Raw genomic sequence first — 12,552 nt, 5'->3', positions numbered from 1 at the left:
AGTAAAATCTTAAGCAAGGCTGCAGCTGTGTGGTAGGAAGGTATGTTTGTTAGTCAAACACGTGATAAAAGCACAATGAACCATAATAGCATTCCAAAGACAGGAGCCAAACAAAAAGCCTTGAACTTTGAAGCAACTAAAATCAAGATTGTGCATCCCTCTATGATAATCAGAGTAGAAGTTGGGTGTAGTGATCAGAATGACTCATCTGCATTCTCTCATGGAGAAACCTCAACCCTCAACTTCTGGTTAAGGCCATGGTCAGGTGGATGCTGGGATGCATGATGCATATGTTCGTAGAATCTGAAGTTTTTATACGAATCTTTGTAGTTGAATAATGACACATATTATATTCATGTGGTCATATTTCACAAAAATAAAAAAAATTAAGTAAAATAAATCTAATAACATTTATCATGCGCAAGTTACACTCACAAGCACGTCTGTGTTGTATGGAAGCCCTGAGGGGCAAGTGAGAATTTATTTTTTTATTTTTCTGGTGATCCATTCTCTAAATCTGATCTTAATTATTTCCTCTTTTGTGTTAATGACTTGTAATCTTGTGGGGAAAAAAAAAAAGTTTTGCCGGGATAATCTTTCTATGTTCCTTATTTATCTAAAATGTTTGTTTTTGTAATACTCATTTTAACCACAAGAGGCTGAAGTGCACAACCAACCATGTCCTAAATAGGGTGAAAAGCTTCCATGTTCTTCCAAGATGCATCTATTATGTGTTAGCGGGTTATGTAACATGACTCTCAGGTCTTTCTTTTGGCCAGGAATGTGTCATACTTAGTGCTAATCTGCGTAACGGGTGGAGTACTGTGTATTATCAGCCTTCTCATCAATGGTTCCCTGCAGTGAATAGTGAATCACGGCCACAACCAAGAGGAAGACGAAGAAAATGCATATTTCTGACACTTAAAACGAGTTTGTGTCTGAGGTGAAGGTTGGAAAACACTTGTCATTAATTCTTCCATTCACATTGTCCTGTAGCAGTATGAGGGCAGTGGAAGTCCACGCATCCATCAGCATTACGCACGAGTGCCACCGCGGTATTTCTATGTTTACAGCGATCAGACTGCAGTGGCACTATGCCACACCAGTGGGGCCCGCCCCACAGTTTTAGAACCACTGGCATATACAGTAATGCGCTTACTAGATCAAACAGCCAAATTCATAAGAAATAGTATTCCAGTATGCAAACCTCAGTTTTCAGGTTGAGTTATAACAAGGTCCTGTATCTGCAGAGAGAAAATATCTGTTCTTGTCCCTCTGCACCGAATGTTGTGGCACATTTGGAGTTGAACCTAGCCCGTTGTAAGAACTTTTAAGAATCTTGTTCTTGATTTTTGTTATGTTTTTCAGACTGGAACTAACATGGTTGACTACCTGAACAGAGCAACAACAGAGTACCCATATGTTCTTATGCTGGGGGAGGAGCATCAGTGTTCCCAAACATTTGTGGTAATAAATGGGACAGTCATTAAGCACCCATCTCTTTTGGGTCCAGTTGATGGGTGTGTCAAAGCATTTTTTGCTTGATTTCACTGACCCAAAACCATGTGTTCAGGTTTGGGAGTCATTCCCAATCCCAAATGCAATAAAGTTAATATGAGCTCAGTTAGCTGTGATGTAAGGAGGACATTCTGCTAAGGCATTGTAGGAGCAAAGCAGTCCTCCAATATTTCAAGGTGGGTTACTTACTAAGTCTTCATGATGTGAGCTAAGTAGGTTTCAAAGATTTTACGGTGCTTCACCCCAGGGCTGTGCAAGAGAAAGATGTTATATCGCTGTTGAGATTCAGATTTTAGATATGATTATATGGTAATATGTCATGAGAGTTGTCTTTTCCTGGTTTTAAAGGCTCGTTAGAGTAAAGTGATGTAATTTTCAGAACTTAGCAGACTGTTCTACTTGTTCTAATACCTGTCCTCACCCACTTAGTTATTATATCCACATCATTGATGATTATGTATAGACCTTGTACACTTCTCAAACTCAATCAAATTCCTACTAGATCATGTTGCTCTTTTTACTTGTGAAGCTCTTCAAAAACATTTTTTTCCTTTTTTTTGGTCATCTCATTAATATTTTCTACTTTCATTTTCAATTAAGAATCAAACCCATCTAAGGATCTTCAATTGAACTTTTAGGGTAAAATAAAGTTTCTTTTTTGATTCTGCAGACAGAGTTTTGGCTGATATTCCTGAAAACTTACAGAAAGCCACTCCTACTGTCTTTGGCACCTGCTGCCTATTAGTTTTACGACTGAATCCGAAACATTCTGACCCAGTTGTTTCGTACTAGAATCTGTCTCAGCTATGTTAAAGGTTTGTTCTCTGAGGCACGAGAAATAAATGTGGTCCCATAAATTCAAAATATACACTATGAATGCTTTGACATCTTCTTTGTCTCGTCTCTCTCTTGTTAAGTAAATTGCATTTCTTTGCCAAACAACAACTTGCTACACACTATGGATTCTGTCTATGAAAGCTGTATCACTGACTGAGCCAGGAAATCATTCTCGAGCTTGATTCCTCAACAGCTGCGTAAGTTATTTGTCTATATCTCCCAGCCATCTTCATCCAGCTGTTAACACTCTTTACCTGTGGGGGTTGTTGGAGTCAGTTACCTGCTAAAATTTTATTATTTCAGACATGAGCCAAACATTAAGCCCATGATTCACTCAAGTTTTGATGAAGATAGCAGATAACCCAATCCCACATTCGTGCCCTTGTCACTGCAAAGTATTTGTAGTGTAGTTCAAATGATAATCACTATAATACTCAGGCATAAACCTACGACTGTCCAACTCAAAGCACAATACAGAGAAGAAATGACATTGTTCACACTACATGTAATGCCTTCGTGGTGTCAAACAGCATCAACTTTTCCTATATCCAGTTGCAGAAAATCTTTTGCAAAATCAGTGAAAATTATGTAATTTTCCATTACATAACAAACCACTGGCCCTCATCTCATTATCAAACAAATAGTGTTTTCTGTACACGTACATGCTGCACTCCATATTCCATATTCTTTTGTTCATGTGGGAGGTGAGCGCGGAATCTGTGAGAAGAGTGACACGGTGTGGTGGAAAGTGGGACCAACCTCTACCTCCAGTCAAGCACTCAGTGCTCAATACTGAAGGGCTGGTAGGGTGTAAAGTATAAGTACTGGTCTGTTAAGGTCCCATGTACAGTAGGCTATGTGGTTTTTATATTTATATAGCCTATGTGGACTGGCATTTGATAATGGTCTGAGAATACTTTTTGCAAATGTATGTATGTTTATGTATATGTATGTATATGTATATATATAATTATTTAATTATGCAATTTAGGTGGTATATTATTCATAAATTATGAATAATCTGCAAAGTATTTCCATAGTAATACTTGCTCGTTTTATTTAAAGATTTACTTTCCTATTTAAATTCATGTGTGCATTTGCATCCGTGTAATAAGCGGTGCTGTGATCGTTAGTATTGCTGATGGATGCTGTGGCTGACCTGCTGCTCCGCTCTGAAATGCATACAAGGCAAGCCCGTGCTGGGCTGTCCAAGAAACCCCATCGACGAGACAAAACTCGAGGCGTGAACGTGGCAGCCATTTTACATCATCAAGAGTGAATGACTGAAGCCGGATCAGTGCCGGGAGTTTTACACTTTTTCTGTCTTTTAAATATCACATTTATCTTCCTAAATAATCAACACCATACACGTTGGTGGTCCAGCGGCAGGTAGGGCGAATGCTACTAATTGGTCACGTGATTGTTGCTTAATTGATGGCTAAAAAGTCTGAATCGTGTGGTGCTGTTTCAAACAATGTGGAAACTGGTGGTGGTGGTTGGGAACGAGTTCTCCAGACCGGCTTTTTGAAAATGGACTCTTCCTATATGGCGGCACGTTGACAAACCACGCATCTAGCAGGCTAAACCTTTAGCTTCCCGGGCCTCGTTTAATCTATTGCAATTTTAAAGCTATACTCGGGCATTTGGCGAAGTCCCTACCGACAAATGACGTTGTAACAATGGCCTCACTCAAATTCCGTCCGAATTAGCATGCTAGCTTATGCTAGCCTATTTTGACAGATCATGGAATTGGCATGCTCATTGTCATCGTATGCTAACAGCAGCCAGTTGTCAAAAGCCTGTTATCTTGGAAATAATTTTCGATCCCGCGCTACTGTTGTACTAAATGACATGCTCCCTGCCCACTAAAATGGTGAATGCAGATGCACTCATAGAAATGCATACTGGCGCCTCATGTTATTGTCCCGATGAAGGTCCCTGTTAGCCCGATTGCTGTAACATTAGCTGTGCAAGCTAGCCCGCTAGTTAGCTAGCCTCAACGTGTGCGAGCCAGTCCCTCCCCGCTAAATCTAACGATATCATTAACATCGGATTAAAATAATGTATTCGCGAGGATCTGTTAATGTTAGATAATCTAAATTCAATGTTGATTTGCACCGGGGGTTTACAGCTACTTTTAAGGTTGCAGAAATGTTTTTAACTACAGAGAAAGCACGTGCTTACGATGTGAGACACTACAAGATAAAGGTTGTGTGGTCTGTTTAGGGTAACAATAGCGAAGTTAATGTTAGGCCAAAACAGAAGAGTGCCGTCCACGTTTTGCTGAGCCTAGCTTTGCTGAATTCAGTGATGTGAACATACAGCCGTTAGATTGCTGCTTTACACAAGTTCATGCCTCATTTTCAGTCGATACAAACACATGGGAAGTAATGGCTGGGCTGGGCATTAACATGATAATTGGAGTATTTACCTTAGTGTCACAATATGTGCTGTCAAAGTGTCAAGAAACTAAATGCTAAAGGGTGCATACTTGGTCGGCCACCGGAAACCGGGGCTCACTCTCTGATGGAACACGTGTATCAGCTATCTAGCCTGTGCTGAAGTCAGCAGTGAGAAGGTAAGCTAACATGTAATTTAGAGACCAAAGCAGACCAGGCTTCTGCACCAGCAGCGACCAAGAGGGCTGTGATACAGGCGTTAGCAAGTGGACTCGGCTCCATTTGCACAAACTTCCCAGCCCACATCAAACCAGAATGGAAAATACTACTATATGGACACACGCACAATAGTTTTCGTTGTTTTTTACGAGATGTCATTAAATTGATTTCTGGGGGGAATTTGGTATGTGCATTGTCAGTCTTGCGTGCAATGTTGAAACATCTGTCAACTGCCTATATGCAGGTTTCTGGGCTTCTGCCTCATGCAAGCTGAGAGCTGCAAGTGTTAACTCAGGATTGTGAAAAGTCTCTAGACTGTGAGGGACCACATAATCATGAGGACTTGTTTTGACAATGGCGACATCCCATATTTATTGATAATATGCGCTTAATTCTATAAAAGTCACCTGTATCAAAGATAATTAATGTTCAAACCATTTTTTTTGTATGTTTTTCCAAATGATTTTCTTGACTCGTCTGAGACTTTGCACTCTCCTGAACACATCCCAAGTCTTGCCCTTGACCCAGGATTAATTTGGCTCATTGCATTTACACAGATTTCTGGAGACATGGCCACAGAACATATTAATGGAAATGGTCCAGAAGAACCAATGGACACCTCTGCTGCAGTTACCCATTCTGAGCACTTCCAGACTTTATTAGAAGCTGGTTTACCACAGAAAGTTGCTGAAAAACTAGATGAAATTTACATAGCAGGTAAGGCACAACGAATATACTTGCATATTCAAATATGCAATTTTCCATGTTTATCAATTTCTTGCATGTATTGTCATTTTATCACCTTTTTGAATGGGGGAATTGGGAACCTGAAGCAACTTTTTGTGGTTTTCTACCAAAATGGGTACTGCAGTGCTACAAAATAGTGAATTACACATTACAAGTGTGAAAATGTGTAAATGATTGCAGCATTTGCATTCCCAACATGGTTGCATGATCACTGGTGTCAGGGCGAATGAATAGTCCTCTCCTTAGGAGGGTCTGGTGAGCCTGTCCAGTCTCTCCATTCATTCATTTCTGTAAAGTTTCTTTGCATCCCATAAAATTAAGATTAGGTGCAAGTATGATGTCAGCTACAACTCAAGTATCTGTTGCATTGGTCAGATCTTTTCTAAGTTTATGTGGGGTGGCCTGCAGAGACAAGTGTGTGTGTGTGGGGGGGGGTCATTTTAGGACTTGTTTGGTCGGTCAGATCTAGAGAAGTAGTGGTCTGGTCTTTTCAGCCAGATGGGACCGCGGCAGAAACAATGGCAGCAGCTGTCTGGTGTGTGGCTGCCTGGGACAGGTGATGGCCCCTCCATAGAGGAGAATGCAGACCGGCTCATTAGAAACTCCCAGCCACTGTATAGAGGGGCACTGGCATATCGAGTTGCACTGTCACATCTGTTGTGATTAGTTCTGCAAAATGTGCTGGTTGGAGAGTAAAGTGCATCCCGACTCCTGAATACAGCTCCATTAGATTAGGCTGCGCCCACCCTTCACTGTAATAGCCATTATTTATCCATTTCATGATTTTAAAAGATATTTCTAATGCAAAATGTCTCATCTTAATTACTCTTTGATCTTCATACTTTAAATTTCTGGGTTAAAATAAGAAGTTAGTAATAAAAACTTTCAGACTTTCTTGTTAGTAGCTCAACATTTCTCTCCGTTGTCCCTCCTCCAGGTTTGGTGTCACACAGTGACTTAGATGATCGAGCGATTGAGGCTCTGAAAGAATTCAACGAGGAAGGTGCTCTGCAAGTCCTGTTGCAATTTAAGGACAGTGACCTCTCACATGTTCAGGTAGGTGTGCGGCACTCTTGGTGTATTGTTTAGATCACTTTGACCTTGGATTTATGATACTTTCATACAGAGTGGATGAGTATCCTCTGTGCAGTGTAATGTATAATGGCATGATGTAGTTGTGGTTGCACAATAGCTTTTAGCTATCATTGATCTCGTCTACAAGATGGACTCTCACTGACTTGTGTAACAGCTAATTCTTTCCTTGTTGCACCAGGAAGTAGAGGTTGTCTAAATGATGTTAACATGTTTTTAATTATTGTTTAATTTTTTTTAACTTTAGAACAAAAGTGCCTTTCTTTGTGGCGTGATGAAGACGTACAGACAGAGAGAGAAACAAGGGACCAAAGTGTCAGACACCAATAAAGGACCAGATGAAGCCAAAATCAAAGTGAGAACTAATCCTGTGTTCTAATATTGATTTTGTATCTGATTTAATGCTGAGGACAACATGCTTTAACAATGATGCAGTGCTTTTAAATGCAAAAATAAAGTTCACCTGTATACCAGGATGCTATTTGAACATAAGACACATTAAAATAAAATATTCTGTCTTTTTCTTCAAATGCGTTTTCCCAGCAGTTTGCTTTGAAACATATCTAGAAGCCTTTGATTTATTTTCTGTCACATTTTCTAATAATCAGGCTTTGCTGGAGAGGACTGGCTACACACTTGATGTGACAACAGGCCAGAGGAAGTATGGAGGTCCCCCACCAGAGTCTGCCCACTCAGGGGCCCAGCCAACCATCGGTACAGAGGTACAAAACTTGTCACCTCTTTGAGTTGTACTAATGCATTCTGGTTTCATACGGTGTCCACATGATGAAACTTAATGATTCTCTGTAGTAACCTTGGTTACACTGATAGTTTACCGCTAAGAACTGATTGGATACCTTTTATACCTTAATGTCATCTATGCTTGCCCTTGTCTTTACTTTACTTTAAATGAAAGAGTTGCTCTCATGAACCATATTTCCCTCTCCTCTCAACCTTGCAGATATTTGTAGGTAAAATCCCTAGAGACCTTTTTGAGGATGAGCTGGTTCCACTGTTTGAGAAAGCTGGCCCCATCTGGGACTTGCGCCTGATGATGGATCCTCTCAGTGGCCTGAACAGAGGCTACGCCTTTGTCACTTTCTGCACTAAAGAAGCTGCACAACAGGCTGTCAAATTGGTACACATACTGTTCTGGCAATAATCATAAAAAGTTGCTATAGACATTTTTTTGCCCCTCATACTTATCCTCCATGTTTTTGCAGTGCAACAACAATGAAATTCGACCGGGTAAACACATTGGTGTGTGCATCTCTGTGGCCAATAATAGACTGTTTGTTGGCTCCATCCCCAAGAGTAAAACAAAAGAGCAGATTGTTGAGGAATTTGCAAAAGTCACAGGTGAGTCAGCACCTTCCTTTGGTGTAAAATGTATTCAGTGCCTTCATCCCAACATTTTAATATTACTTCCTTTTTTCCTGACTATTTTGATGAGGTTTGCTCTGTATTAGAGATTTATTATGAAAGAATCGGTGGATGAAGCTTTTTCTGTTCGTGTCCAAATGATGACCTCATTACCAAGCTAAGTGACTTAGGTTACTAATGATGGCTTACCGCTAAGATCTGACTGGACACTAAATATAATGAAACCAATTTTCTGACTTTAGACATTGTTTGCACTCAAATTTCAGTTGTTTTTTTTTATGAGTAAAAGAAAAAAAAACAATGTGAAGTCTTAATTTGTCTTTTGATCATTCATCTTTTTGAATCGAGCTTTAAAATTGCACCTGTTTAATGACTCTAGTTAACCACCTGCTGCTTTTTCTCCACCTCTTTCCCATCTCTACAGAGGGTCTAAATGATGTCATATTGTACCACCAGCCAGACGACAAGAAGAAGAATCGGGGCTTTTGCTTCCTGGAGTATGAAGACCACAAGACGGCAGCTCAGGCCCGCCGCCGGCTGATGAGCGGCAAGGTGAAGGTGTGGGGCAATGTGGTCACCGTGGAATGGGCTGATCCCATCGAGGACCCAGATCCTGAGGTCATGGCCAAGGTAAGGCACAGGGCCACTGGTGATAAATGGCATCAAGTGTCTGTGGGACCAAAGTCTTTGTGACTGACTCATGCATTTGTATTTGTTCCCCTTTCTGCAAAAAAACCTGAACCTTGTGTTTTCATTACCAGGTCAAGGTGCTGTTTGTGAGGAACCTAGCCAGCACTGTGACGGAGGAGATACTTGAAAAGGCCTTCAGTCAGTTTGGCAAGCTGGAGCGGGTGAAGAAATTGAAAGACTATGCCTTCATCCACTTTGAGGAAAGAGATGGTGCTGTGAAGGTACGGCCTAAAAAACTCACTACAAAGACATATGACATATTTATCACAGGGCTGGTTGCTATGGCCTTCTTTAGGCTATGTCACAAGACGCTATATATCTTCGTATTTTTTAATCTTCTCAAGCACACTTAAATCTCACAGTATAACTGACCAAATACCTCTATTGTGACAAAATTGGAGGGATGGTACTTTCACAAAATATTAACACAATGACATTTGATAGAAAAGAATCATCAATGATGTGGATATAATGTCGAAGTGGGTGAAGGCAAGAATTTGAATAAGTCAAACAGTCTGCTAAGCTCAGAACATGATATCATTTAACTGTGCTGCAGTCTTTAAAAACAGAAAGACAACACTTAATGCCATTTCATGAAATAGATTTGTTGTAATTTAACTAAAAGCATGATTTCATTGTCTTGATCAATTTGTAGGCGTTGGCTGATCTCAATGGCAAAGACCTTGAGGGAGAGCACATCGAAATCGTCTTCGCCAAGCCCCCGGACCAGAAGAGGAAGGAGCGCAAAGCCCAGAGACAAGCTGCTAAAACACAAATGTAAGAAAAAACAATGAACTCAAACCTATGGCCTTTTTGGCCAAATCGTTATCAAATTTAAAATGGTGATTATAAAGCAGGATGCCATGTTTATGTTGAGTCTGCGTTGCCTCTTTCAGGTATGATGAATACTATTATTACGGGCCTCCCCACATGCCACCACCCACGAGAGGCAGGGGCCGAGGCGGGCGCGGAGGTTACTCCTACCCCCCTGACTATTATGGCTATGAAGACTATTATGATTACTACGGATACGACTACCACAACTACCGGGGCGGCTACGATGACCCGTACTATGGCTATGATGACTTCCAGGGGTCTGGGAGAGGACGAGGAGGGAGGGGAGGAGTCCGTGGTGGTGCTAGTCAGACCAGGGGCCGTGGTTCTGTCACACCAAGGGGCCGATTGGGCTTCTCCCAGCGAGGAGGCCCTGGAACGAGCAGAGGTAAATTACAATTTGTTGCCCGACACTGTTCAAAGTGGGTAAAATCAGATTAGTCGCACAGTGGTGACTAAGTTTTACTGTATTGTTCCCAATAATTACTGCTCACTAGTGAAAAAAGAGCTTGCTACGTGGCTCAGTTTATGTTGTCGGTGCTGCTTTAGAAGTCTTTCTAGAGTATTAAAGAAAAAATGACTACTTGGCTCAGTCTCAGTCTCGGCATATGTTGTGGGCCAGTTATCAAAGCAGGCAGTTCAGGGGAATGACGTGAATGGAAGAGGTGTAAGAGATGAGCAAATGAAAACAGCTGTAGTTGGGGAAATTTGAAACTTAAGTATTTGATTGTTTTAAAATGATGTCAGGAATAGTTAAAGGTTTGTCTATCATTTCATGTTATAAGGCTGCACTTACAAAAAGTTACACCTGCTTTTTGGCCTCATAAGGAACCTTTGACAGGTGTCAACTTTCAGAGTAGTCAGCTTGTTTGCCAGCAGACAAAGGTCATTAACGACATACTATATTTTTAAGAAGGCCAGCTGAGTCCCACCCTAGTGGCAAAACGGTCTCCAGCCTAAACTTTGTGAAATTTCATTAATCTGTCTCACTAAAAGGGAATATGTACAGCACGGGTGCCTGGATTGTTTCTTCCAATTTGAATTCTGTACTAATTTTGTCTTTCCTCATTGATCCAGCAGGGAAACGGGGCCGAGGGCGGTCCTGACCTGTCACAGTGGATACTGACTTGATGTGTGGGGTTACACCGTAAGCTGCAATGGATGTTAAGAAAAAAAAGCACGACAAAAAGGTCCAATGATATTCCAGCCTTACAGAAGAAGCATCTCCCCTGCCCCTATGTTTTTTATTTTCATTTGTTTCTGAAACTGCCACCTTTTTAAAAGATGATCGGAGGATTCTGAATACTCGCCACAGCCTCTTTGCCCCCAAGCCCTTGTACCCAGCCCTGATAAACAGGGCTCTATGTATTGCCCATACAATCTCCCCCTTCCCTGTCCCTGAACATGCCATTTTTTAAATAATTATTGAAGAATTTGCACTTTTTAAGTTCTTAGGTTTGAAGTGGCTCAAATGAGCTTGATGCTATTGTATATTTTTGTGCTAATCGCAATTTTTATCGTCGGAATATCCATGTTAATCTTAATCGTTTGATCTGGATGTTTGACAGAGAACATTTGCAGGTTTTTAGGGTGTACCCACCTGGCATGGATAAGTCAGGCATTCCAGGAAAGTGGTTCTTTTCAGAACTTGTCTTTAAAGGGTTGGTTGACTACCTCAGTACAGAGGACTAAACTACCCGGCCTGTACTGTAAATAGGGAAACTATATTGATGAAAGCAGGGCTTGTTTTCATACAAAATATGCACAAGAGCTGCGGCGCAAAAACGATGTACTTAATGTAATATAGTCATTTCAGCTGCAGCTCTGACACTGCAAACAGTCAAACTGGGCATGCAAAACAATCTCATATGATGAGTCTGAACAAGCCCTGCTTTTATCCTATTTTGAACTGAATTAGCCGCCTTGCTTCTTCAGAGTATGTAGTTACTGGTTGTATAGTTTTTCGGATAAAATGTTACTTTTGTAAAGGCTTCAACGTCACAGGCATCCAACTGCCTTTGATTTAAAAAAATAAAGAAAAACAAATAATGCCCTGCAGTGTCCCTTTTGTGCCACTGTATTATTCCAGTGGGTTTGTTTTTATAACAATACAGTACATTTTCAACAACAGAATAAAACAACCTAATCAAATTCTTCATCGTATAAAATAATGTTAATCTCAAATGATCCCTTCCCAGCTCCCAAAGACAGCAACTATGTAGAAGATCTTTCAAGTTAATCTTGACAGATGACTGAATTGCCATATTGCCCTGCCAGCGAGCATGTGTGCCTAATGTTAGCTGCCATGATTTGGTGAGGGATCATAGTCATAGTGGTAGAAGGGATACTGCAGTGAATGATTTCTATTTCCGGGTATAGCAAAAGGAAACTGCTCTTCAATCCCAGTTTTCTATACAGTTAACTCCCTCAATAAAATCATAACAACCACCTTTTGAAAAAAAGATGTTAGCAGTTTTAAACTATTGTTGGTGGCCAACAACGTTTTTTGCATTCCTGCAAATAAATTGTTTTATACTGTAAAATGGAGGTGAGTGTAACTTATTTTTGTAATAAAGTTTTTGATTTCTATCTGTGTCTTACTCTTTGGATAAAATCTTCATGAGATTCAACTTGGCTGGTGTTTGATTCAGTTTGGCAGCGGGTATATCATTGAAATGTGTGTGTGTGATTGTGAAACACGTCTGCTTAGTGTGAAGAAAATAGTTTACTGTTATGTCATTGGTTAAAAATAATTCACGTTGTGGATCAAGCTGCAAAGAAGAAGACTTTGTTTATGACAGGTGAAGGAATACTACTAAGTACAGTTACCATT

General features: G+C 40.6%; 1 protein-coding gene across 2 annotated transcripts; it reads left to right on the top strand.

Annotated features, from left to right (window-relative positions):
• The first annotated feature begins 3,592 nt into the window (after positions 1–3,592).
• LOC141010796 (heterogeneous nuclear ribonucleoprotein Q-like) lies at positions 3,593–12,308 on the top strand. Of its 2 annotated transcripts, XM_073483900.1 has the most exons (12): positions 3,593–3,744; positions 5,531–5,690; positions 6,658–6,776; positions 7,060–7,167; positions 7,421–7,534; positions 7,774–7,950; positions 8,036–8,171; positions 8,620–8,825; positions 8,957–9,106; positions 9,541–9,662; positions 9,782–10,107; positions 10,797–12,308. In XM_073483900.1, exons 2-12 carry the CDS (start codon positions 5,543–5,545, stop codon positions 10,823–10,825), a joined length of 1,635 nt encoding a protein of 544 aa, XP_073340001.1. In that variant the 5' UTR covers positions 3,593–3,744; positions 5,531–5,542; the 3' UTR covers positions 10,826–12,308. The 2 variants fall into 2 exon arrangements, with proteins under 2 accessions (XP_073340001.1, XP_073340002.1); XM_073483901.1 differs by lacking the exon at positions 5,531–5,690 and having other exon boundaries at positions 3,594–3,744.
• The last annotated feature ends 244 nt before the right edge of the window (positions 12,309–12,552 follow it).

Source organism: Pagrus major, chromosome 16 (genome assembly GCF_040436345.1).
Source record: "Pagrus major chromosome 16, Pma_NU_1.0".
Classification (NCBI taxonomy): domain Eukaryota; kingdom Metazoa; phylum Chordata; class Actinopteri; order Spariformes; family Sparidae; genus Pagrus; species Pagrus major.
This window is presented reverse-complemented; position numbering and strand designations above follow the sequence as displayed.